This window comes from Monodelphis domestica, chromosome 1 (genome assembly GCF_027887165.1).
Source record: "Monodelphis domestica isolate mMonDom1 chromosome 1, mMonDom1.pri, whole genome shotgun sequence".
NCBI lineage: Eukaryota > Metazoa > Chordata > Mammalia > Didelphimorphia > Didelphidae > Monodelphis > Monodelphis domestica.
The window spans coordinates 759,479,581-759,504,847 of NC_077227.1; the positions used below are offsets into that span (position 1 = coordinate 759,479,581).

The 25,267-nt window shown below is 51.3% G+C and overlaps 2 protein-coding genes across 7 annotated transcripts in view; both read right to left on the reverse strand.

The window, feature by feature from the left end:
- The window catches only part of LOC100031032 (WD repeat and coiled-coil-containing protein-like), a 70,039-nt gene extending 58,485 nt beyond the window's left edge, over positions 1-11,554 (reverse strand). For 2 of the 3 annotated variants that reach the window (XM_056824951.1, XM_056824947.1), the window contains exon 1: positions 11,199-11,554. The gene's annotated coding sequence lies outside the window, so the exon portion shown is untranslated. The remainder of the gene's footprint in view (positions 1-11,198) is intronic. The other variant, XR_008917956.1, reaches the window with a different exon arrangement.
- A 9,817-nt stretch (positions 11,555-21,371) lies between these two features.
- PFN4 (profilin family member 4) overlaps positions 21,372-25,267 on the reverse strand; it is a 55,384-nt gene continuing 51,488 nt past the window's right edge. For all 4 annotated transcript variants that reach the window (XM_016427181.2, XM_016427182.2, XM_016427184.2 and 1 more), the window contains exons 4-5: positions 23,598-23,703; positions 21,372-22,286 (exon numbers count right to left, since the gene is read on the reverse strand). In XM_016427181.2, coding sequence (XP_016282667.1) covers positions 22,258-22,286; positions 23,598-23,703 — 135 coding nt within the window. In that variant the 3' untranslated portion in view covers positions 21,372-22,257. The remainder of the gene's footprint in view (positions 22,287-23,597; positions 23,704-25,267) is intronic.

A 25,267-nucleotide genomic window follows, 5' to 3' on the forward strand; every position in this document is an offset into this window, starting at 1 on the left:
TTTTTTGGCCTGTGATCAGGCTGAGTTCAGGAGGTTCTTTTGCTTTAGTTATTATTAATAAAACTTTATAAAATATAATATTTAATTATTGAATATTAATTTTAAACCTACATTTTGGCTGACCACGAAGGATATAGAATTCTCAAATTTTTAAAGATAGAATAGATATTTTTTCAAGCCTGCACTCCTGCTTTCTTGCCATCTCAGCCACTGTGCTCTGCCACAACCAGACCCACCTGCCATTCTGAGCTGCTTTCCTGCTTCCTGCCTCCCATCCCTGAAGAGGATGAGATATCCTGAATCCTTTTTTGGTCACACCTACACACACACACACACACACACACACACACACACACACTCCATGTGGGTTTTTTTTTTACCCTGTGTTAGCTGTTTTTCCATTCAGGGTCTCTCAGGAAAAATGCTATTGCAAAGCATGCTTGAAACTCTGAAACAACAGTGTGAGTTGGTAGAGCTAAAAAGTGCAATTTGGATCTGCTTCATTCTTTTCCTGGGAGTTTTTGTTTTCATTGGAGATTTCTCACTTTGTTTCCTTCTGCTTACACTACAAATCAACCTGAAATATTTTGAAAAAGTTCTAAAAGTCTTAACTGCTCTCAACATGCAGAATGGAGATTCTGCCCTGTGCTTCTATGAGAAAATTCAGAGCTCTGACAAAAGAAATGTGAATATATGATAAGTACTGGGGGTGGGGTAGGAAACTTTAAAAGAGATCTGGAAGTTTATTGCTAATTATTTTGAGTATATTCTCCTTCTAATATAGAACAAGTCTATTGGATTGATGAAAATGATTTTGATTGCACTGCCTGTCTGTACCTTCTCATTTGTTTATATTATTTTATTTACTGATTGCTTTAAGGTTTAAATTTTTTTAAGTTTATCTGTACTAATTGAATCGATACCTTTCTGTAATACTGAATCATTTTAAGCTACTATGTTTTGCCTATATTGATCTTTCATTTGTACCTTTACCTTTGCTGAAGAACAAAATGTCATTGTATAAGCCCATGAACATCTTGACCAAACCCTTGTCATATAAATGATGATAGAAGGATTTCAACAAAACTGATTGCAATTGTGTACAACCTTTGGAGAATTTAATGAGCTAAAAACTTTAATGTTAATTCTAAAGGGTCTTCAGAAATAATTTTAGATAATTAGTGGTTTCTGAATGGATGATATTTTTTACATTTATATGTATTATAAAGAATGTTGTATATAAAGCAGGAAGTCAAAAAGAGCTTCTGTGCATGCATAATAATTTAACTCTTCAGTTTAATTCCACCAGAACAATCTAGATTTCTTGGTGATGTTCTGGACCCAAATAAGTTTTACTTTGTTTAAAAATATATTTGCCACGGTTGAAAGATTTGCTACATCTGTAAAAATTGTGACAAATATCCATCAGTTCATAGGTTTTAAAAGTGTCACACAGCAACTCATATGAAATATGATAGTGGATTTGTTTGCTACTATCATTAACTGGGCTATTGTGAATTTTGGGGACTTTGGTATTTCTTTGAATGTGAATTATCTACTGTATTACTGTTTTATTCTGAAAAATCATTTGCACTCACACAGTGGTTCATGGCTGAGGTAAAAAGGAAATGGACCTCATTTTTTTTTGTGAGAAACCTTTGTATTCTACCTCTCCTTGGCTGACACAGTGTGTCACTGATTGTAAACTATATATTTTTTGATTTTTAAAAATTGTTTATTATTGTTTTTCCTTGCATGTGCAATATAGTATTAAAGTTTTATTTTTCTCTCCTTTTTGTATCTGAAGCACATGTCAACAGTATTGAGATTTTTCTTTAACTTTTTTTGTTTTTGCAGTAATATAAGTTTAAAATATATTTGCCCTAATGTCAATGCATATTCAAAAAGCTTTAGACTATAAAGATGATGCCAATGATTGTTTAAAAATTATGGGACTTTGCTTAAAGATTCTGTCTGATTCTAGAAGAAGGGAATAACAAACGAGCCACTGTACAGTGCTAAAGAAGCACAGAGCACCTGTATAGTGCCTATGGAGCACAAGGTCAAAGAGACCAGATCCCAGTGAGATTGATGTAATTTTGAGCCAAGACAAGAAGACTTGAACTTGTTTGGAGTTTGAGGTTGAGGCTATTTTTGACATATGCCAGAGGCCTGACTTCCTCTGAGCTACATTCATTTTTGCTGCCATCCTGGCTCTCATTTGCTCCTGAAATCTAGTCCCTTTTCTGTTTTTCATACTGTGGCAAACTTTCTGTAGTCCTGGCTACTGATTGGGTAAATGCATAATTGCTTAAATCATTTTAATCGGGCCCTGATTCAAAGACCTGTTGTAGATCTGTTTTTCCTTTACTTAGATTTTCTAGGCATAAGACTTTTACATTTTGTATTTCATCCACAAGTTATTTTTTCTCTTTTATTTAGATTTATTTGGATGTTTTTTATTTTCTTTTGTGAATTGATTCATATACCTCATAACTCATCCATGCATCCCTGAGTGATCCCTGTGTTTGTTATTATTCACCCAAGGGGGACCAAATTATTGTTGTGAATGTTGATTTAAATTTTAGCAATTTTAGGGTAAGAAACTTGCTACCTCCCAGAATTCAGAGGGCACCATGAAGATGCCTACAGAAACCACATGCTGAACCAGAAGATCCAGAGTGAACTTTGGGATGTGAATTTAACTATAGGAGGCTGAAATATGTTTGTTGTGAATGTATACTCTTATGCCAAAGGAGAATGCCCCCAAATTGGCTTTTTGTCAACCTAGTAATCATTGGTTTCATTCTCTTTTCCTTTTATCCACAAATTATTGCAATTTATGTTAGTTATGTTTCCATGATCCTTTTGGGGAGACTGGTCTCCCTAGCAGGATCATGGCGGGGGTGGGGGGGAGGTATAGTTAGACATTCTTGAACCTTCAAACAAAACTATATTACCCAAAGTTCTTTTCTGTATCCTATTATCCTAGAATCCTTTTCCTTTTTCCTGCGTCCTTGAGTTTTGTGTGATTGTATTTACGTGGTGGTTAACTCCTCCTTCTTCCTCTTTTTTTTTGACCTGCAGCCAGGCTGAGTTCAAGGCAATTCTTTTGCTTTAGTTATTATTAATAAAACTTTATAAAATATAATATTTAGTTATTGAATATTAATTTTAAACCCACAAAAGGCTGAAAGGAGAGAGAAGAAGAAATGGGGGAAATAAGATGGAGGGAAATACAATTAGTAATAATAACTGTGAATGTGAATAGGACAAACTCATCCATAAAATAGCAAAAGATAGCGGAGTGGATTAAAAACAAGAATTCCACAAAATGCTGTTTACAAGAAATGCATTTAAAGCTGGGAGACACACACAGGGCAAAGGCCTGGAGCAGAATCTATGTTTTAGCTAAAGTTAAAAACGTAGGGATAGCAATCATGATTTCAGACAAAGGAAAATGTGATTTAATCAAATGAGATAAGGAAGGAAATTACATCTTTATAAAAGGCACCATAAATGATGATGCAATATCAATACTAAATAAATATGGACCAAATGATATACCATCCAAATTCCTAAAGGAGAAATTACACAGGTTGGGAGGAAATAGATAGTAAAACATTAACAGTGGGGGACTTAATCTTCCCCTCTCAGAATTAGATAAATTGAGCCAAAAAAGAAAAATGTTAAGGAGATAAACAGAACCTTAGAAAAGTTTGGTATGATAGACCTCTGGAGAAAACTGAATGGGAAGAGAAAGAAATATACCTATTTCTCAGCAATACATGGCACCTTAAAAAAAATTAATCATATAATAGGGCATAAAAATCTCACAACCAAATATGGAAAAGCAGAAATATTAAATATATCCTTTAGAAATCACAATACAATAAAAATTATAATCAACAAAAGGCAACAGAAAGGCTAAAATTAATTGGAAATTAAATAATTTTATACTAAAGAATGAATGGGTCAAAGACAAATCATAGAAATAATCAACAATTTCATTAAAGATAACGACAATGAAAAGACAACATGCCATAATCTATGGAAAGTAGCCAAAGCTGTACTTAGGGAAAATTTCTATCTCTCTAAATCCTTACTGAATCAATAAAATAGAGAAAGGGCAGATCAGTGAATTGGACATACAACTAAAAACCTAGAAAAAGAACAAATTAAAAATCCCTAATTAAAAACCAAATTGGAAATCTTTAAAATCAAAAAAGAGATTAATGAAATTGAAAGGGGAAATTCCATTGAACTAATAAATAAGACAAAGAGTTGGTTTTATGAAGAAATAAATAAAACAAATAAACCACTGGTTAACTAGATTTTAAAAAAGAAAATAAAACTAAAGTATACAAATGAAAAAGATGAAATCACAATCATTGAAGAAATTAGAGCAATTATTGGAAGTTATTTTGCACAACTATGTGCCAATAAATCTGACAACTTAGGTGAAATAGATTAATATTTACAAAAATATAAACTAGTTAGATTAACAAAAGGGAAAATAGAATAAACAATCCTATCAAAGAAAAAAAACTGAACAAACCATCAAATAATTCACTAAAACTAAAAGACACTAGGGCCAGGTGTATTTGCAAATGAATTTTACCAAACACTCAAAAATTAACTCCAATACTACACAAACTATATAGAAAGATAAGGAAAGAAAGAATTCTTCCAAATTCCTTTTATGACACAAATATGGTATTGATATCTACACCAGGAGGAGCTAAAACAAAGAAAACTATAGACTAATATTCTAAATAAACACTGATGCAAAAATTTTAAATAAAATATTAGCAAAGAGATTACAGCATTAGTATCACAAAAGATCACACACCATAACCAGGTGGGTTTTATATCAGGAATGGACTGATATTTGGAAAACTATTAGCATAATTGATATAACAATACCAAGAGGAACCATATGATTATCTCAAATGCAGAAGAAGCTTTTGGCAAAATATTACATGCATTACTTATAAAAACACTAGAAAACAATGGAATAAATGGAGCTTTCCTTAAAATGATAAATGGCATCTATTTAAAACCATCAGTGAGCACTATCTATAATAGGGATATATTAGAACACTTCCTAACAAGATCAGAAGTGAAGCAGGAATGCCCATTATCACCACTATTAATTAATATTGTATTGGGAATGCTAGCCATAGTAATAAGAGCAAAAAAAAAAAGTGAATGAATCAGAATAGGCAATGAGGAAATAGTTACCCTTTGAAGATGATATGGTGATATACTTAGAAAATTCCAGAGGATCAACCACAAAACTAATAAAAATAACTAACAACTTTAGCAAAGTTGCAGGATACAAAATAAACCCACATAAATCATCAGCATTTCTATTTACCACCGAGCAAAACAGCAAAATATAGAAAAGAACATTCCATTAAAAAATCTGTAGACAACATAAAATACCTATGAATGTACCTACCAAAACAACCATATGAACACAACAAAACACTTTTCACACAAATAAAGTCAGCTCTAACTGATTAGAAAAACATCAATTACTTATGTATAGACTTGACCAATATAATAAAGATGACAATCCTACCTAAATTAATTTACCTAATCAGTGTCAGGGCAATTCCAACTACACAAAAATTATTTTGTAGAACTAGAAAAAATAATAACAAAATTCATCTGGAAGAGCAAAAGGCTAAGAATGTAGGAAGGAAGGAGGCCTAGCCATATCACATCTCGAACTATACTATAAAGCAGTAATCATCAAAACAATCTGGTACTGGCCAAGAAGTAGAGTAGTGGATCAATGAAATTGGTCAGAAAATGAACACACAGTAATTAATAAACACAGTAACCATAGTAATCAACACATGGTAGCTAGTGACCATAGTGTTTGATTCAAGCTTTTGGGGGAAGAACTCACTATTTGACAAAATCTGCTGGGAAAAGTGGAGAAAATGTGGCATAGACCAACAACTTATACCATACACCAAGATAAAGTCTAAATGAATACTTCACCTAGAAATAAAGGGTGGCAACATAAAGAAATTATGAGAATGTGGAAAAATTTACCTGTCAGACCTATCAACAAGGGAAGAATTTATAACAAAACCAGACATAGAAAACATTATGAAAAGGAAATGGAAAATTTTGTTTACATTAAATTAAAAAGGTTTTGTACAAGCAAAACCAATGCAACCAAGATTAAAAGAACAACAACAAATTGGAAAAAAATTATTACAAATGTCTCTAATAAAGGTCTAATCTTTCAAATAAATAGAGAACTGAGTCAAATTTTTAAGAAAATAGTGTATTCAGTGGCAAAGAATTGGAAATTGAGGGGATGTCCATGCATTGGGGAATGGATAAACAAATTGGTACTAATGTGCTATAAGAAATGATAAGCAAGATGGTTTCAGAAAAAGCTGGAAGGATCTGCAGGAACTGATGCAGAGTGAAATAAGCAGAACCAGGAGAACATTGTGCACAATAACAGAAATATTGTGGAATGATTATCTGTGAAAACTTGGCTCCTCTCAGCAATGGAATGATCTGGGGCAATGCTGAACGACTTATGATGGGGAATGCTCTCGACATCCTGAGAAAGAACCATTGGAGTTGTCTTTCACATCAGTGTATCTTTGGTCTTATTTTGAGTTATGTATGTTTGAGTTATGTATTTATTTTGGCTATGTATGAGTTTGCTCTTACATCAATGATGAAGATGGAAGTGTGTTTTGCATGACAATAAAAATAAAAGGAAATAAAAAAGAAAATCGTGCATTCCCCAATTGATAAATGGCCAAAAGATATGAACAGGCAATTCTCAGAAGAAATTAAAACTATAGTCATATTTTAAAATGCCCCAAATCACTACTGATTAAGAAATGCTAATTAAAACAACTCTGATTTACCATCAAATACCTATCAAATTGACTAACATGGCCAAAAAAGAAAATGGTAAATGTTGGTGGGAATACAGCAAAATTTAGAAAATAATGCAGAATTGGTGGAACTGTACTGATACAACCATTCTGAAAAAAATATGGAACTGTGCTCAAAGGGCCAGAAAACTATGCATACCCTTTGACCCAGAAATATCACTACCAGCTCTGAATCCTAAAGAGATCAGAGATAAGGGAAAAGGACCTACTGTAGAAAATATTTTAGTGGGTTGTTGGGTTTTTTTTTTTTTGTAGCAGCAGAGAATTGGAAACTGAGGGGGTGTCCATCACTTGGGGAATGACTTAACAAGCTACGGTACCTTATTGTAAAGGAATATTAGTATACCATAAGAAATGAGGAACAGGGTGAGTTCAGAAAAAACCTGGAAAGTTATATGAACCTATGCACAGTGAAGTGAGCAGAACCAGGAGAACACCGTGTAGAGTAATAGAAGTATTATACGATAATCAACTGTAAAAGACTAAACCATTATCTGCAAAGCACATTTCCAAGATATCCACAAGAGACTCAGGATAAAAACTGCCATTCCCAACTAAAGAAAGAATTTTTGGAGTTTGACATCAGTTCAAAGCAGGCCATCTTCCACTTTATTTCCCTCATGAATTTTTTATTGTATAGGTCTGTGATGGCAAACCTATGACACATGTGCCAGAGATGGCATGCCAAGACCTCTCTGTGGGCACACATGCCAAGGACCCAGTGTGCCCATCTCTGTAGCACAGAGCTTGCCAGATTTCCTATCTAGAAAGCTGGAGGGAGGCGCAGCTGGGCTACTCCCCTTGCCCTCTCCCCAGTAGAAGTTAGGAATGCTCTCCCCTCACTTCCTTCATGGCCCAGCTTCTCCAGGAACACTCTTGTGACCCCTGCCATTGGGCTCCTGGAGGCCAAAGATTGTCTTTTGTCTCTCCTGATATCCTCAGCCCAAAGCACAGTTCTGGGCACACGAAGGGGGTTCCTACACGTGGCCTCACTTGTCTGTTCACTTCTCCAATTCCATTGTATAGCCTCCTGTCCAGCAGGGGCTACAAAAAGGGACTTTCCCTTTGTGGGTTGGGACTCAAGAAGGAGCCAGGAGTCTGAGAATATGGGTGAAGAATGAGAGACACAGACAAGGCAGTATTTCTAAATAGGGAAGGCACGACCCCTAAGATATTCTCCTTGGTAGGAAAATATGAGAGCCAATGGAACACGTGGGAATGAAAGAGAATAGGGTAAGCATAACAAGAGTGAGAATGCAAAGCCAAGAGAGGAAAAAGGACCAAGAGGAGAAATCACGGGCTGCCTCCCATATTTATTACCGTGTGGCTTGGGAGGTACTCAAGGAATACATAACAAAGCGTAGATAATTCAGATTGGATGGGAAGGTAATGATGACACCTTTTGGGCGTCTTGACTTCAACCTGGCTTTTACAAAGGAATTGGACTCAGCACCGAATGTTAATGAGTCTGCCTTGAACAAAGGCAGCATGGCTAGGTCAAGTCCGCCCACAGATATCATGGTTCAAACCTTGTGTCCAAGGACACACTATCCATACATCCACCATATTTCTTAGATGTGAATATGCTTGGAATGCTACACATTGCTCCTGGGCCTTCCAGATTCTTGCCTGGGACACCAGATTCCAGAAAGCTCAAGAAAACCCAAGATTCCACTGGCTTTTTTGCTGCCGACTCCCACAGAACTCCTGGCCCACGAAGAACCCCAGATCTTTCTCAGACAAAATGCAATCTGCACACTTCCTCATCCTTTCAGACTGCCAAAGCTTCCTTGTTTCTTTGAACTCAAGACTAACAGGACATTCTGCTCTATGGAGTTGTTTCTTCAATGAGATCCAGCCCAGGGCTCTAGCAGGACTCTGTCACTCAAGGATTTTCTCTTCATGGCTCAGCCCTCCATCATCTCTCCCTGGGAGCCCCCCATCTGGGCCGCCAGCTCCGAGGGAGACTGTCCCCTGGCCTTTGCTCTCCATGGTCGCCATTTTCCTCATCACCTGGAAGGATGGAGATGGCTCTGGGGGCAGCCTCTGTTGGAATGCAGTGACGACTAGACAAGTCTCACTCTCTTTCTCTCTCTGCCTCTGCCTCTGTCTCTATTTATTCTCTCTTTCTCTCTGTCTGTCTGTCTGTCTGTCTGTCTGTCTGTCTGTCTGTCTCTGTCTCCATCTCTCATCTCCACACCTTGGACCAGACTGCCCCACATGTCTAGGATGCCCTCTCTCCTTCCCTCTGCTTCTCAGAAGCCTTTGCTAGACTCCCCCATGAGGATCCTCTCTGATCCCCAGAAGCTGATTCTGCCTCCCCACTGCAATGGCTCTGTACTGGTCTGAAGACATGCAGCAATGTCTCCCTGGATAGAATGGAAGCTCCTAGGGAGCAGGGGCTTCCCTAGCCAACAGCACAGAGGGGGATCCATAACAGCTGCTTCATCAATGTTGACTGATAGGGGTAGCAGGGCTTGTGGGGGGAGAAATGAGCCTCTGGGGAAATCCAATGGAGCCTGCTCGGAGCCCCCTGGCAATGTCCAATGAGGGGCTCAAAGATGGAGGGCTCTATAGAACAAGGGAGGCAGAGAAGGAGGAAGAAAGAGGAGAGCGGGAGGGAGGGAGGGAGGGAGGGAGGGAGGGAGGGGGAGACAGAGAAAGACAGGGAGGGGAAAAGAGAGAGAGGGAGGGAGGGGAAAAGAGAGAGGGAGGGAGGGGGAAGAGAGAGAGGGAAGGAGGGAGGAGGAAGAGAGAGAGGGAGAGACAGAGGGGAAAAGAGAGAGGGAGGGAGGGAGGGAGGGGGAAGAGAGGGAGGGAGGGAGGGAGGGGGAAGAGAGGGAGGGAGGGAGGGGAGAGAGAGGGAGGGAGGGGGAAAGAGGGAGGAAGACAGGGAGGGGAAAGAGGGAGGGAGAGACAGGGGAAAAGAGAGACAGGGAAGGAAGGAGGGTGGGGGAGAGAGGCAGGGAGGGAGGGGAGAGAGATACAGGAAGGGAGGGGGAAAGAGAGGGAGGGAGAGAGGGAGGGGGAAGAGAGAGACAGGGAAGGAAGGAGGGCGGGGGAGAGAGGCAGGGAGGGAGGGGAGAGAGATACAGGGAGGGAGGGGGAAAGAGAAGGAGGGAGAGAGGGAGGGAGGGGGAAGAGAGAGAGGGAGAGACAGAGGGGAAAAGGGAGGGAGGGAGGGAGGGGGTATAGAGAGAGAGGGAGGGAGGGGGAAAGAGAAGGAGGGAGAGAGGGAGGGGGAAGAGAGGGAGGGAGGGGGAAAGAGAGAGAGGGAGGGAGGGAGGGAGGGGGTATAGAGAGAGAGGGAGAGAGGGAGGGGGAAGAGAGAGAGAGGGAGGGAGGGAGGGAGGGGGTATAGAGAGAGAGGGAGAGAGGGAGGGGGAAGAGAGAGAGAGGGAGGGAGGGAAGGGAGAGAGAGGGAGGGAGGGAGGAAGGGGGAAAGAGAGGGACAGGGAGAGGGGAGGAGGAGATACAGGGAGGGAGGGGGAAAGAGAGGGAGGGAGAGAGGGAGGGGGAAGAGAGGCAGGGAGGTAAACCGGGAGAAGGGGACAGAGACAGAAACGGAGAGGGAGGCAAAGAGCAGAGACTTGTCATGTCTGCAAAGGAAGCCTCTGGAATCACCATGACAACATAAGCATTACGAAGGGGAAAGATGCCTCCTCCCCGCCCGCACTCCACCCTTCCTCCTCCGTTGGTAGGAGAAGATGATGGAGCCAAGCAGAACGGAGGACATGCGGGGGCTGCCCAGAAAGCTGCAGAGCGCACCCGCTCCAGGAGGGATCAATCAGTGGGAGGATGGAACAAGCTTTCCGCAGAGAAGCAGCGGCCCCCCTGCAGGCTGGAGTTGTTTCCAGCCCCGCCTTCCCTCCCTCCACTGCAGCTCATCGCTAGGGCGCGGTGGAGAAGGCTGATTGGTGCAGCATCCCCGCATCCCCGGCGCCTCCTCCCCCACCATCAATTCGCTGCAGGATGCAGTGACTGAGCCAGGGCGTGGCCGCTGCAGAGGCTGCTCAGGGAACCTGAGTCACTGGAGGCGCCCAGAGCTCCTGGGGGCGGGAGGGGCGGGAGGGGCAAGCTGGCCAGGCCCCCCGAGTGCAGCCCCAGGTGAAGGGCACAGCGGGGGTGGGGGCCGCTCCTCAGCCGCCTCCCTTTCCCTCCTCTGCGCCTAGCCTGGCTCTTGGAGGGCTGCCCCCCAGAGGGCCTCCCGTCCCGGCGCCGGAGCCTTCCCTTCGCCCCTGCCCTCGCGGGTCTTACCTGTGCGGACCAGGAAGCAGACGGACGTGTGGCCAAAGGCTGAAGGCAGGCAGCAGTGGGGCGCGCCTGGCAGGGAAGCTGCGCGGCCCAGCAAAGAACAGGCCAGCGAGCTCCCCGGTCGGCCTCGCCCCCCTCCGCGCCCTCTCCTCTCCCCCGCAGTCCTGCCTCCCTCCCCAGGCAGCCTCTGGCTTCCCAGCAGGGCCTGCCCTCCAGGGGCCTCGGAGACCGGAGCGCCGAGCTGGCGGGTGGGAGAGCCCTGCGTAGCGGCTTGCCGCACTTGCTGACTGCTGGACAGCTCCCGCGCCTGCCAGCCTGAGGTCTGCCTCTGCCTGTCGCAAAAGGAACTGACTCCCCCGATCCCCGCCTCCGCCCCCGCCCCCGCCCCTCCTTTGGGCCAACAGCCTGTCAATCATCTCGACTCCTCCTTCTCCCCGCCCTCCCGGCCAGTCTGTTGCCAGGGCTAAGCCTTAGCAACCTCCCGCCCCTCCGCTCTAGTCCAGCCTCCTTGGAGAAGCTCCAGCGCCCCCTCCCATCGCGAGGAAGAGAGAAATCTTGGGCTGCCATTCGAAGCCTTCCGCCCCTCCCCCTTTTCGGCCCTCTCGCGCCTTACACCTCGGGGCTCCCCCGCCGCCATTCTCTCTGGGGACCCCCGTTAGATGGCTGCCCGCCATCTTTCTTTGTGCCCCGGGGCTGGGCACAGTGTCTGGCACACCCTGGGCACAGAAGCCACAAGTGGCTCCCCGGCTCAGCCAGCCCCAGAGGGATTGGCCATGGGGGGCTCTCTGCAGTCTGGGATCCCGAACCGACTCTGGAATATTCCAAAGGGAGGGAGGGGATCCGCTTCCAGGATTGCACCAGCAGCCATCTTCCCCTCCCTGCCTTCCCTTAGCCAGGTCAGTGATGTCTGTCTAAAACCCTCAGCAAGCGTTATCTGAAATGAGGATGAGCCGGAACCTTGCAAGGGCGCCCACTACTCCCAGGACTACCCCAGCTCCAGCTCTGGCAAGGAGAGCAGAAAAGGAAATGAGGAATTCGAATGGAGGCCCCACAATTCTCATTCTGTGCGTGGTGTATATGGGGGTGCTTAGAGAATTCTAGAGGATCCCCAAAAAGAGTTCTCAAAGCAATCAAGAACCTCGGCAAAGGGGCAGGGTAGAAAAGAAGGCCAGGCGCACCAGTGCCGGCCAACCAAGTCCCAAATCCAAGCAAGAGAAACTCCATCTAAAAGAACGCAGAACCTGCAGTAGGTGGGGGTCCTTTGCAGACCATTGAGGTTCTCGAGGGACCCAATCACCAAACGTTCTTCACAAACACGTGCTCATGGGTAGGCTGGACCAGTATAAGAAACATGACAGTCTACTTATTCCAATTAAACTGCTCTGAATCTTCCACAGAAAGCGAAGTGACACCATTCATGGGGAGAACAAAAGGTCAAGAATGCCGAAGGAGCTCCTGGAGCTGGAGCAGCTCTGAGGGAGCTCCTGGAGCTGGAGCAGCTCTGAGGGAGCTCCTGGAGCTGGAGCAGCTCTGAGGGAGCTCCTGGAGCTGGAGCAGCTCTATAAAGGAGCTCCTGGAGCTGGAGCAGCTCTGAGGGAGCTCCTGGAGCTGGAGCAGCTCTGAGGGAGCTCCTGGAGCTGGAGCAGCTCTATAAAGGAGCTCCTGGAGCTGGAGCAGCTCTCTGAGGGAGCTCCTGGAGCTGGAGCAGCTCTCTGAGGGAGCTCCTGGAGCTGGAGCAGCTCTCTGAGGGAGCTCCTGGAGCTGGAGCAGCTCTCTGAGGGAGCTCCTGGAGCTGGAGCAGCTCTGAGGGAGCTCCTGGAGCTGGAGCAGCTCTGAGGGAGCTCCTGGAGCTGGAGCAACTCTGAGGGAGCTCCTGGAGCTGGAGCAGCTCTGAGGGAGCTCCTGGAGCTGGAGCAGCTCTATAAAGGAGCTCCTGGAGCTGGAGCAGCTCTCTGAGGGAGCTCCTGGAGCTGGAGCAGCTCTCTGAGGGAGCTCCTGGAGCTGGAGCAGCTCTCTGAGGGAGCTCCTGGAGCTGGAGCAGCTCTGAGGGAGCTCCTGGAGCTGGAGCAGCTCTATAAAGGAGCTCCTGGAGCTGGAGCAGCTCTGAGGGAGCTCCTGGAGCTGGAGCAGCTCTGAGGGAGCTCCTGGAGCTGGAGCAGCTCTGAGGGAGCTCCTGGAGCTGGAGCAGCTCTGAGGGAGCTCCTGGAGCTGGAGCAGCTCTATAAAGGAGCTCCTGGAGCTGGAGCAGCTCTCTGAGGGAGCTCCTGGAGCTGGAGCAGCTCTCTGAGGGAGCTCCTGGAGCTGGAGCAGCTCTCTGAGGGAGCTCCTGGAGCTGGAGCAGCTCTCTGAGGGAGCTCCTGGAGCTGGAGCAGCTCTCTGAGGGAGCTCCTGGAGCTGGAGCAGCTCTGAGGGAGCTCCTGGAGCTGGAGCAACTCTGAGGGAGCTCCTGGAGCTGGAGCAGCTCTGAGGGAGCTCCTGGAGCTGGAGCAGCTCTCTGAGGGAGCTCCTGGAGCTGGAGCAGCTCTATAAAGGAGCTCCTGGAGCTGGAGCAGCTCTGAGGGAGCTCCTGGAGCTGGAGCAGCTCTGAGGGAGCTCCTGGAGCTGGAGCAGCTCTGAGGGAGCTCCTGGAGCTGGAGCAGCTCTGAGGGAGCTCCTGGAGCTGGAGCAGCTCTATAAAGGAGCTCCTAGAGCTAGAGCAGCTCTCTGAGGGAGCTCCTGGAGCTGGAGCAGCTCTCTGAGGGAGCTCCTGGAGCTGGAGCAGCTCTCTGAGGGAGCTCCTGGAGCTGGAGCAGCTCTCTGAGGGAGCTCCTGGAGCTGGAGCAGCTCTCTGAGGGAGCTCCTGGAGCTGGAGCAGCTCTCTGAGGGAGCTCCTGGAGCTGGAGCAGCTCTCTGAGGGAGCTCCTGGAGCTGGAGCAGCTCTCTGAGGGAGCTCCTGGAGCTGGAGCAGCTCTCTGAGGGAGCTCCTGGAGCTGGAGCAGCTCTCTGAGGGAGCTCCTGGAGCTGGAGCAGCTCTCTGAGGGAGCTCCTGGAGCTGGAGCAGCTCTCTGAGGGAGCTCCTGGAGCTGGAGCAGCTCTCTGAGGGAGCTCCTGGAGCTGGAGCAGCTCTCTGAGGGAGCTCCTGGAGCTGGAGCAGCTCTCTGAGGGAGCTCCTGGAGCTGGAGCAGCTCTCTGAGGGAGCTCCTGGAGCTGGAGCAGCTCTGAGGGAGCTCCTGGAGCTGGAGCAACTCTGAGGGAGCTCCTGGAGCTGGAGCAGCTCTGAGGGAGCTCCTGGAGCTGGAGCAGCTCTCTGAGGGAGCTCCTGGAGCTGGAGCAGCTCTCTGAGGGAGCTCCTGGAGCTGGAGCAGCTCTCTGAGGGAGCTCCTGGAGCTGGAGCAGCTCTGAGGGAGCTCCTGGAGCTGGAGCAACTCTGAGGGAGCTCCTGGAGCTGGAGCAGCTCTGAGGGAGCTCCTGGAGCTGGAGCAGCTCTCTGAGGGAGCTCCTGGAGCTGGAGCAGCTCTCTGAGGGAGCTCCTGGAGCTGGAGCAGCTCTCTGAGGGAGCTCCTGGAGCTGGAGCAGCTCTGAGGGAGCTCCTGGAGCTGGAGCAGCTCTGAGGGAGCTCCTGGAGCTGGAGCAGCTCTGAGGGAGCTCCTGGAGCTGGAGCAGCTCTCTGAGGGAGCTCCTGGAGCTGGAGCAGCTCTCTGAGGGAGCTCCTGGAGCTGGAGCAGCTCTGAGGGAGCTCCTGGAGCTGGAGCAACTCTGAGGGAGCTCCTGGAGCTGGAGCAGCTCTGAGGGAGCTCCTGGAGCTGGAGCAGCTCTCTGAGGGAGCTCCTGGAGCTGGAGCAGCTCTCTGAGGGAGCTCCTGGAGCTGGAGCAGCTCTATAAAGGAGCTCCTGGAGCTGGAGCAGCTCTGAGGGAGCTCCTGGAGCTGGAGCAGCTCTGAGGGAGCTCCTGGAGCTGGAGCAGCTCTGAGGGAGCTCCTGGAGCTGGAGCAGCTCTGAGGGAGCTCCTGGAGCTGGAGCAGCTCTATAAAGGAGCTCCTAGAGCTAGAGCAGCTCTCTGAGGGAGCTCCTGGAGCTGGAGCAGCTCTCTGAGGGAGCTCCTGGAGCTGGAGCAGCTCTCTGAGGGAGCTCCTGGAGCTGGAGCAGCTCTCTGAGGGAGCTCCTGGAGCTGGAGCAGCTCTCTGAGGGAGCTCCTGGAGCTGGAGCAGCTCTCTGAGGGAGCTCCTGGAGCTGGAGCAGCTCTCTGAGGGAGCTCCTGGAGCTGGAGCAGCTCTCTGAGGGAGCTCCTGGAGCTGGAGCAGCTCTGAGGGAGCTCCTGGAGCTGGAGCAGCTCTCTGAGGGAGCTCCTGGAGCTGGAGCAGCTCTGAGGGAGCTCCTGGAGCTGGAGCAGCTCTTTGAGGGAGCTCCTGGAGCTGGAGCAGCTCTTTGAGGGAGCTCCTGGAGCTGGAGCAGCTCTTTGAGGGAGCTCCTGGAGCTGGAGCAGCTCTTTGAGGGAGCTCCTGGAGCTGGAGCAGCTCTTTGAGGGAGCTCCTGGAGCTGGAGCAGCTCTGAGGGAGCTCCTGGAGCTGGAGCAGCTCTCTGAGGGAGCTCCTGGAGCTGGAGCAGCTCTATAAAGGAGCTCCTGGAGCTGGAGCAGCTCTGAGGGAGCTCCTGGAGCTGGAGCAGCTCTGAGGGAGCTCCTGGAGCTGGAGCAGCTCTGAGGGAGCTCCTGGAGCTGGAGCAGCTCTGAGGGAGCTCCTGGAGCTGGAGCAGCTCTATAAAGGAGCTCCTAGAGCTAGAGCAGCTCTCTGAGGGAGCTCCTGGAGCTGGAGCAGCTCTCTGAGGGAGCTCCTGGAGCTGGAGCAGCTCTCTGAGGGAGCTCCTGGAGCTGGAGCAGCTCTCTGAGGGAGCTCCTGGAGCTGGAGCAGCTCTCTGAGGGAGCTCCTGGAGCTGGAGCAGCTCTCTGAGGGAGCTCCTGGAGCTGGAGCAGCTCTCTGAGGGAGCTCCTGGAGCTGGAGCAGCTCTCTGAGGGAGCTCCTGGAGCTGGAGCAGCTCTCTGAGGGAGCTCCTGGAGCTGGAGCAGCTCTCTGAGGGAGCTCCTGGAGCTGGAGCAGCTCTCTGAGGGAGCTCCTGGAGCTGGAGCAGCTCTCTGAGGGAGCTCCTGGAGCTGGAGCAGCTCTCTGAGGGAGCTCCTGGAGCTGGAGCAGCTCTCTGAGGGAGCTCCTGGAGCTGGAGCAGCTCTCTGAGGGAGCTCCTGGAGCTGGAGCAGCTCTCTGAGGGAGCTCCTGGAGCTGGAGCAGCTCTCTGAGGGAGCTCCTGGAGCTGGAGCAGCTCTCTGAGGGAGCTCCTGGAGCTGGAGCAGCTCTGAGGGAGCTCCTGGAGCTGGAGCAACTCTGAGGGAGCTCCTGGAGCTGGAGCAGCTCTGAGGGAGCTCCTGGAGCTGGAGCAGCTCTCTGAGGGAGCTCCTGGAGCTGGAGCAGCTCTCTGAGGGAGCTCCTGGAGCTGGAGCAGCTCTCTGAGGGAGCTCCTGGAGCTGGAGCAGCTCTGAGGGAGCTCCTGGAGCTGGAGCAACTCTGAGGGAGCTCCTGGAGCTGGAGCAGCTCTGAGGGAGCTCCTGGAGCTGGAGCAGCTCTCTGAGGGAGCTCCTGGAGCTGGAGCAGCTCTCTGAGGGAGCTCCTGGAGCTGGAGCAGCTCTCTGAGGGAGCTCCTGGAGCTGGAGCAGCTCTGAGGGAGCTCCTGGAGCTGGAGCAACTCTGAGGGAGCTCCTGGAGCTGGAGCAGCTCTGAGGGAGCTCCTGGAGCTGGAGCAGCTCTCTGAGGGAGCTCCTGGAGCTGGAGCAGCTCTCTGAGGGAGCTCCTGGAGCTGGAGCAGCTCTGAGGGAGCTCCTGGAGCTGGAGCAACTCTGAGGGAGCTCCTGGAGCTGGAGCAGCTCTGAGGGAGCTCCTGGAGCTGGAGCAGCTCTCTGAGGGAGCTCCTGGAGCTGGAGCAGCTCTCTGAGGGAGCTCCTGGAGCTGTAGCAGCTCTATAAAGGAGCTCCTGGAGCTGGAGCAGCTCTGAGGGAGCTCCTGGAGCTGGAGCAGCTCTGAGGGAGCTCCTGGAGCTGGAGCAGCTCTGAGGGAGCTCCTGGAGCTGGAGCAGCTCTGAGGGAGCTCCTGGAGCTGGAGCAGCTCTATAAAGGAGCTCCTAGAGCTAGAGCAGCTCTCTGAGGGAGCTCCTGGAGCTGGAGCAGCTCTCTGAGGGAGCTCCTGGAGCTGGAGCAGCTCTCTGAGGGAGCTCCTGGAGCTGGAGCAGCTCTCTGAGGGAGCTCCTGGAGCTGGAGCAGCTCTCTGAGGGAGCTCCTGGAGCTGGAGCAGCTCTCTGAGGGAGCTCCTGGAGCTGGAGCAGCTCTCTGAGGGAGCTCCTGGAGCTGGAGCAGCTCTCTGAGGGAGCTCCTGGAGCTGGAGCAGCTCTGAGGGAGCTCCTGGAGCTGGAGCAGCTCTCTGAGGGAGCTCCTGGAGCTGGAGCAGCTCTGAGGGAGCTCCTGGAGCTGGAGCAGCTCTTTGAGGGAGCTCCTGGAGCTGGAGCAGCTCTTTGAGGGAGCTCCTGGAGCTGGAGCAGCTCTTTGAGGGAGCTCCTGGAGCTGGAGCAGCTCTTTGAGGGAGCTCCTGGAGCTGGAGCAGCTGTTTGAGGGAGCTCCTGGAGCTGGAGCAGCTCTGAGGGAGCTCCTGGAGCTGGAGCAGCTCTATAAAGGAGCTCCTGGAGCTGGAGCAGCTCTCTGAGGGAGCTCCTGGAGCTGGAGCAGCTCTGAGGGAGCTCCTGGAGCTGGAGCAGCTCTCTGAGGGAGCTCCTGGAGCTGGAGCAGCTCTGAGGGAGCTCCTGGAGCTGGAGCAGCTCTCTGAGGGAGCTCCTGGAGCTGGAGCAGCTCTCTGAGGGAGCTCCTGGAGCTGGAGCAGCTCTGAGGGAGCTCTTGGAGCTGGAGCAGCTCTATAAAGGAGCTCCTAGAGCTAGAGCAGCTCTCTGAGGGAGCTCCTGGAGCTGGAGCAGCTCTGAGGGAGCTCCTGGAGCTGGAGCAGCTCTGAGGGAGCTCCTGGAGCTGGAGCAGCTCTGAGGGAGCTCTTGGAGCTGGAGCAGCTCTGAGGGAGCTCCTGGAGCTGGAGCAGCTCTATAAAGGAGCTCCTAGAGCTGGAGCAGCTCTCTGAGGGAGCTCCTGGAGCTGGAGCAGCTCTCTGAGGGAGCTCCTGGAGCTGGAGCAGCTCTGAGGGAGCTCCTGGAGCTGGAGCAGCTCTGAGGGAGCTCCTGGAGCTGGAGCAGCTCTCTGAGGGAGCTCCTGGAGCTGGAGCAGCTCTCTGAAGCATCATCATCCAATCAATCTGGGCATGGCTAAGCAGCAGAGTGCACAGGCAGGGAATGAAGCCCAGTGTAAACCTGCCCACAGGAGCCTCCGGCCCCCAGCACACCTGGAGATCCAAAATTGGGGGCAATCCAGGACTGGGAAAATGGAAGACAGGATGGCAGAAACATGGCATGGAGCAATCTGAGAGAGCAAGGAAGAGCTGACCTGACAGAGCTGTGCATAAGGGAAGAACTGATGATCAAACAAGACCCCAAGAGCATCACAGGCTGTCCAATGGATAACTGCCCTACATTGAGAAGCCTTTGCACAAAGACACTGATTTGGGAACTCTACAATCTGGCCCTTCCTACCTTTCCAGTTTTCTTCCTGTGGTCCAAGCAGCCTGGCCTGGCCTCTGCTCTTCCCACACAGGCCACCACCATCTCCAAGTCCCAGAATGTGGCTCCTCTCCACCTTCTCCATGAAGCCTTTCCAGAGGTCTCTAACTACGGGGCAGCCTCCGTGCCGTTCTGCTCGATGATGCCCGGAATTATGAAATGGGGCAGGGATGCCCGGCTCTGGGGACTCACCAGCAAAGACTGCAAAGGCATTGTGGAGGGAGGCTTCGAGCCCACTTCAGGGTTCAGGGGGGACAGACCCAGGTGAAAGATTGGGGTGACAGAGGGGAAGAATCTGGAGATGCAGAACCACGGATTCCAGTTGGGAGCACTCAGCTGCATGGACCCCGATGGGACAGTTTGTCCAGGACTTCTAGACTCCCCTTTGCAATACGACTTTTAGACAGGCTTCTTGTCATCCAGTGGGGGCGAAGGGCTGTGGGGAGGACAAGGACAAGCCACCTGGCACCGTCTCTCCTTACCATTCTCTTGCTAGGGTTCTCTCTGTTGTCTCCCAATAGAATGGAGTGGCCAGAGGGCAGAGTAGGCCTCTCCATCTTTGCTGATTGACTGAGGGAACCCTAGAAGGCTGCCTGGAGTTGGGGACACCAAAATGGTGGGCCACAAAGGAAGAGGCTGCCTGCAGGACTCCAGAAAAGAAGCATGAAATCACCGAGCAGCAGCTCAGGGTCCGGGCCCAGACCAAAGTGGGGTAGGGGAAGGGGAATCATGGGAAACGGGCCCCGAGGCCAGGGAGATGCTGGAGCAAGGGGGCAGCAGGGCTAGTCCCATGCTTTAGGAAGATTCTAGTTCTAGTGGTAGTCTCTCGGTGATCGAGAATGACCATTGGCTTTGTGCACTTTCATCTACGGTGTACCCTCATGTGGCAGAGGGTGGACGGGGTCAGGATAGATGAGTGCACACAGACACTTGTGCGTGAAGGAGATTTAAGTGGAAAAGCCGATGCACAGAGACAGTCCCACTCTCTCGGCGTTGGAAGCCTGGGCCCATTGGCACGAAAAGTCATTACATGGAGACTTCCTCAGCTGCATTGGATGGCCGTGTTGTCCTTTGTGCTCCAACACGCCCTGAGCACTCCACAGTGCTTTGCTGCGTCGCCCTCTCAGCCGTTGAACCTTCTTGTTGGTTTCTTCCTCCTGCTCGGCCGAAGCAGTCTTCACATGCTGGGTGAGCAAAGCCCTGGTTCACCAGGGGTCGGCGATGACCCGATGGCTGCCCTCATAAGGCTTAGCTGGCCTGTTGAAGCTGTTGCCCGGGGTGTGGCCGCTGCCGCATGCTAGCAGCTACTGGGAGCCACACGTGAGAGCTGGGTGTCAGGTGGGGGTCAGAGGCTGGAGAGCTGCCCTAGGAGGGCACGACAAGCCCTCCATACCAGAGATACTACCCCTCCCTGAGCACCCCATACACTGAATATACTGAAGCAGGAAAAGGTCCTGAGAAGGAGATGACAGAACCCAACTCATTTAGATCTGGAAGGGACCTCAGAGGTCATCTCCTTGACAGACCAGGAAAGTGAGTCCCAGAGACTAAGCCATTTCTCTCCCAAGTTACATGGAGTACCAGAATTCGAACCCAGCCCAAGGAACATTTATGAAGGACCGACCACATGTGAGGCGCTGGCCGGGACACTAGGGACATGAGGCAGCATCTCTGAATGGGAAGGGCCTCAGCACCTGGACAGAAATCTCCTAATAGCAGAGACTTCACCAGTGGTTGTCCAGTGTCACCTTAAAGACCTCCAAAGAAGGGAGCTGACCCCCTCTGAGGCAGTTCCTTCCCCTGTGGGACAGCTCAAATGTTAGGTTTTCCTGACAAGAAAATTAGAGCGGCCTTCCCATATTGAGTGCTCCCAGACACCCATCCTGCCTCTTTTTTCTCTCCTGAAGCCTTTTCTTCTTCAGGCTAACCATGCCCAATCTCTTCATTCAAACTCTTATCTTCTTATGTCCAGGACCCTAGAGAGGTGAGATGGGGACCAGAAAGTGCCCTGAGGACCCCAGGAGGAGCAGAGCAGATCAGCCCTTAGGGATACTCTTTAAGGCGCTCTAGGTGGCCCCTGGGTTTATGGGCTGCATGTCCTAGAAGAGTGATGGCGAACCTTTTCAAGACCTTAGAGAACGAGTGCCTCACGCCACATGTGAGCCCCGTGCCTTACCCCAGACAAGGGAGGGAGGAAGCGCTCTCATTGGGCTGCTGGACAGAAGGGTGATGGGAGAAATGTCCTCAGGAGCATGTGGAGAGGGGGAAGGGAGCCCCCTTCGGCATATGTGCCATAGGTTTACCAGCAGTTCTAAGCTCTCTGAATTCCTGGTCTTCACCAGCACTCCAAGCCCTGGTGTGCCTCTTTGGGCCTGGTCTGCCCCTCCCCAGGGCCCTTCTACAGGAGGTCAAACGGTTCTCGGCTGACACCAAGCAGCAGGCGGGCCACATTGGCACTTGTGGGCTCTGGTTCCAATGGTCCCCCTAGTCACAGTGAGCAAACATGGAAGGTGGTGCAGAGGTTTATTTGACTTTGAACGGACCCAGGACCCAGGAGCCTCGATGCAGACCTAGACCGTCCTCACCGGGAAGCTGCCAAGTCCTGGCTTTTCCTAGGGACAAGAATAGAGAAGTCACTGGAGGGACCCGGTGATGAGGATGGGGAGAAGGGGGGTGACATGTCCTCTGGAGGGCCGTGGGAGCAGGGCGCTTAGTAGCCTGAACTGGAGATCTGGAACACGGGAAGGACTCGATGGCAACGTAGCTTCCCATCCTCCCAAGTGTAGACAAGGCCAAACGGCAGCTGCTGGCTTGAGGGCCTCCGGGCTGCCCTCTGGTTCCGGCACGTGGCTCCTGGAGGCGCTCGGTGGATCCGCTGCGTCTGGGTGCCCGAGTCCCCCTTCCTAGCGCGTTCATCGTCGTCGACAGCCTGTACTGGCCGCTGCACGGCCCTTGCCCGTAGGGCCAGGAGGAAGCGCTCTGGCCAACAGCGGGAGCTGCCCGCGAGCTCCAGAGTGCCCCGCGTGCTTGAGGCCAGCCATGCCGGGCCCAAAGGCCTTTTGCTCAGGAATCACGGGGGCTCCAAGCTGAGTGAGAGGCTCCTCCGACTCCCTGCGGCCGAGGCCTGCTGCCCCTGCCACGGGCCTCGCGCCAGCCTTGGATGTCCGCCCCGCCCCTGCCCCTGGACAGTCCGCTGCCGACAGCACAACCCTACCCTTCGCCCCGGACACCCACCCGGCTCCTGACCGACCCCAGCCCGAGCCTGGACAAGCCAAGCCAACCCCAACCCTCCTGGCCCTCCTGAGGACCCTGCCCAAGCCTGCTCTCCCTGACCCCAACCCTTCCCCTCTGGTGTTTCCGCTTAGGACACTTGAGGCGTTCCGTCTTCTCGGGGATTAGCTGCCCTTTTTCCTTAAGTAGTCACCTAGAGGAAAACAAGAAAGATGTTCTGACTCGGGCAGGTGCCAGGGAGGGCGGCAGCTGGCCGCAGGCACGGCACGGGCCCCGGGGTGGCGCGATGTGGCCCAGCGCCTGGCAGGCTGCAGCGAGTCCGGCCCTGGGTCTTACCCTGAGGCCGGGACACTCAGGGGCGTGGAGGCGCCCCACCAGACTTGGGGGTGGTCCCTGTTGGTCCAGGGCTGCCTCCACACTCCTCCCGGGCTGTCCCCTAGCTGTGCTCCCTGCCTGGGATGCCAGCCTCCTCCCGAGAGCCCCTCGTCGCTCCCAGGTTCCTCCAGCGCCTTCCTCGGGCCTTTCCAGATCCTGCCCGTTAGTGCCCGCCCTCTGGACGGTGCTGTGTCTCTGCACGGCACCTGCCATTCTCCCCGGCAGCTGGAGGAAGGTCTGGTGGTAGGAGTGGACCCCCAGCCAGGCGGCAGTGAGGGAACAAGGAGGTGGCAGTGCTGCCCTCCTCTGCCCTGAGGGCCTTACGGCCATCCAAACGTAGACCTGCCTGCCAGCTCCACGAGGGGGAAGGAAAGGGAGGAGGGAGGCAAGTTGGAGCCTATCACCTGGGGAAACGTGTGGAAGTGTGTTATCATGTGTCGTTGGTCAGACCATTGAATTAAAAAGGTCACTGAGAACCTGGAGGGGGGCCAGGAAGGGCTGGATCATGCTGACCCTGGAGAAGAGAAGAGTGATGAGGGGACCCGCCAGGCTGCAGGCAGAGCCAGGGCCAGGGTGGGGCCTGGCAGACTGTTTTAGGCTAGCTGGCAAGAAGAACCAACTTGGCCACAGTGGCAGCTGTCCCAGTGGAGAGCGAGTGAGCTCCCCAACCCAGAGGTCCTCCGACAGGCCGGACAGCCCCTTGTCAGGGAGTGCTGGAGGCAGCCCCTGTTTTCAGGCAGAAGTTGGGCTCAGTGGACACTGAGGCCTTGATGAGCCTTTATCTGCCCCCAAAAAGCTCACGCATTCCAGGAGGTCAATAGAAATGAAGGGAAAGGAGGGGTCCAGAGCAGGACAGGACTGAGTCCGGAAGGAAAAGAAGCCTCCTGAGAAGCCAGGGAGGGCATTCAAGGCTTCCAGCTTGGCCTGCAGGCATATGGAAGGGGTAGGACAAGTCTGGGGAAGGAGAAAAGGCCGGTTAGTCTGGATTAGAGGTTGTGAAGGAGTTGGAAGCGGCCTGTGGAGTGTGTCAAACCCTAGAGGCCCAGCTGAACAGAGGAAGGCCAATCTGGAGCCTCTTGGCAGTGATTACGAATGACGGGGTCTGTCTGTGAATGCGGGGGCCCCTTACCCAGCTTCTCGACAGCCTCCACACATACGCTGGCATACATGTCCTCCCGATAGGTGGCCACTACGAGGTAGAGATTGGTTTGAACGACCACAAGCCCTGAGTTATTCTAGAGAGAAGCAGAAGGAAATACTGACTTGGGGCCTGCCAGGTGGACTCCAGACACGTGGAGGCCTTCCACCAGCTCTCTTCAGATGCATGGAGCTCTCCTGGTTCCGGTCCCCTCACAACTAGCCCCTTCATACCTCAGGGCCCCACCATTCCTCCTTGGCCTTTTCACATCAGCAAAAGAGGGCCAGGAATGCCATCTGGCTGGGAACAGGACTTCAGTGGTCAGTACTGTGCAGCCCCAGGTCGCGACTCTCGAGAGAAAGGAGCAGTAGGAGACAGTGCTGTCCAGCACAAGGTAGGAGTCAGTTATTGCTATTGTAACCCTGGTTTAAGGTGTCTCCTCATTGGGATGTCCCTCGATCGGGGAAAGGAATGAAGAACTGCTTGATTTTTAGAAGAACTGGAAAGAGCCCCATGAACTGATGAACAGTGAAATAAGTAGACTTTGCTATTAACAGCAAAACAATGATCCAGGACAACTCTGAGGGACTCATGAGAAAGATGCTATCCACACCCAGAGAAAGAACTGTGGGAGCGGAAATGCCGAAGAAAACATGGGACGGATTGCTGGTTTATCTGGGTGTACAATGTGGGATTTTGGTTTTCAGACAACTCTATTATGAAAATGAATAATATGGAAATAGGTTTGCTTGTCAGCTCGGGGAGGGGAGGGGGAGAACATGAACTATGGAAGCATGGAAACGTAAAATAAAAAAGAAGGTGTTCTCATTGATGGAGATGGCTAGCCCTAGCTTAAGAGCTCAGACCCCAGACCTTGTAGAGACAGATGTCCTGACTCGGGGGTTCTTTGGTACACATACCCAGGGACTCAGATTGTCTCTCCCCACGGAGACGTTGAGGAGGCCACTTTCAGGAGGGCTTCGATGACATGAAAGGAAGTACTCTGGGGAGCCTGGGGAGCCATAGAGACAAAATATAACTGGTTCTGGTCTATTCAGGATGTGATGGGGGACAGCATTCCCAAAAGCCTGCTGAGAGAGAACCCTGAAGAGGGGAAGCCTCTGGGATGGGCCTCTTCAGAGTGCAGGCAGTGTGTCTCCCACTGGTTAACTTGTCAGAGAGAGCTATGGGAGTCAGTGAGGTTATGGGTAAGCTGGGTTTTTCAGCTAGCCCAGCATCAATGCCCCAGGAAGCATGGAATGACCACTGGGAGCCAGGCCAGGAGAAGCTGGGGAGGTCTAACTGGGCAGCGATGCTGTATATGGCCAAGAACTCAGAGGCACCAAGGCCATATGCAGGAAAGAGCCACCTTCGGAGCTACTGTCCCAAATATGGAGGTGCTAGAGGAAGGAATGCGCACCAAGGGGTGTGTGTGTGTGTGTGTGTGTGTGTGTGTGTGTGTGTGTGTGATTTATGCTTTGTTCTTGCTCTATCTTTGAGGTAACTATCCTCTTGTAAAGGTTAATTAGTGTTAAGAGAGTAGTTAAATGGAATAAAGCCAGGGAGGGGCGCCCAACAGTGGGGGGAAACACAGCTGATGGGGCCTGGAGTCGAGATAGCAGCAGGAAACCTGGAAACCTAGCACCTTTGCTCTGGAACCA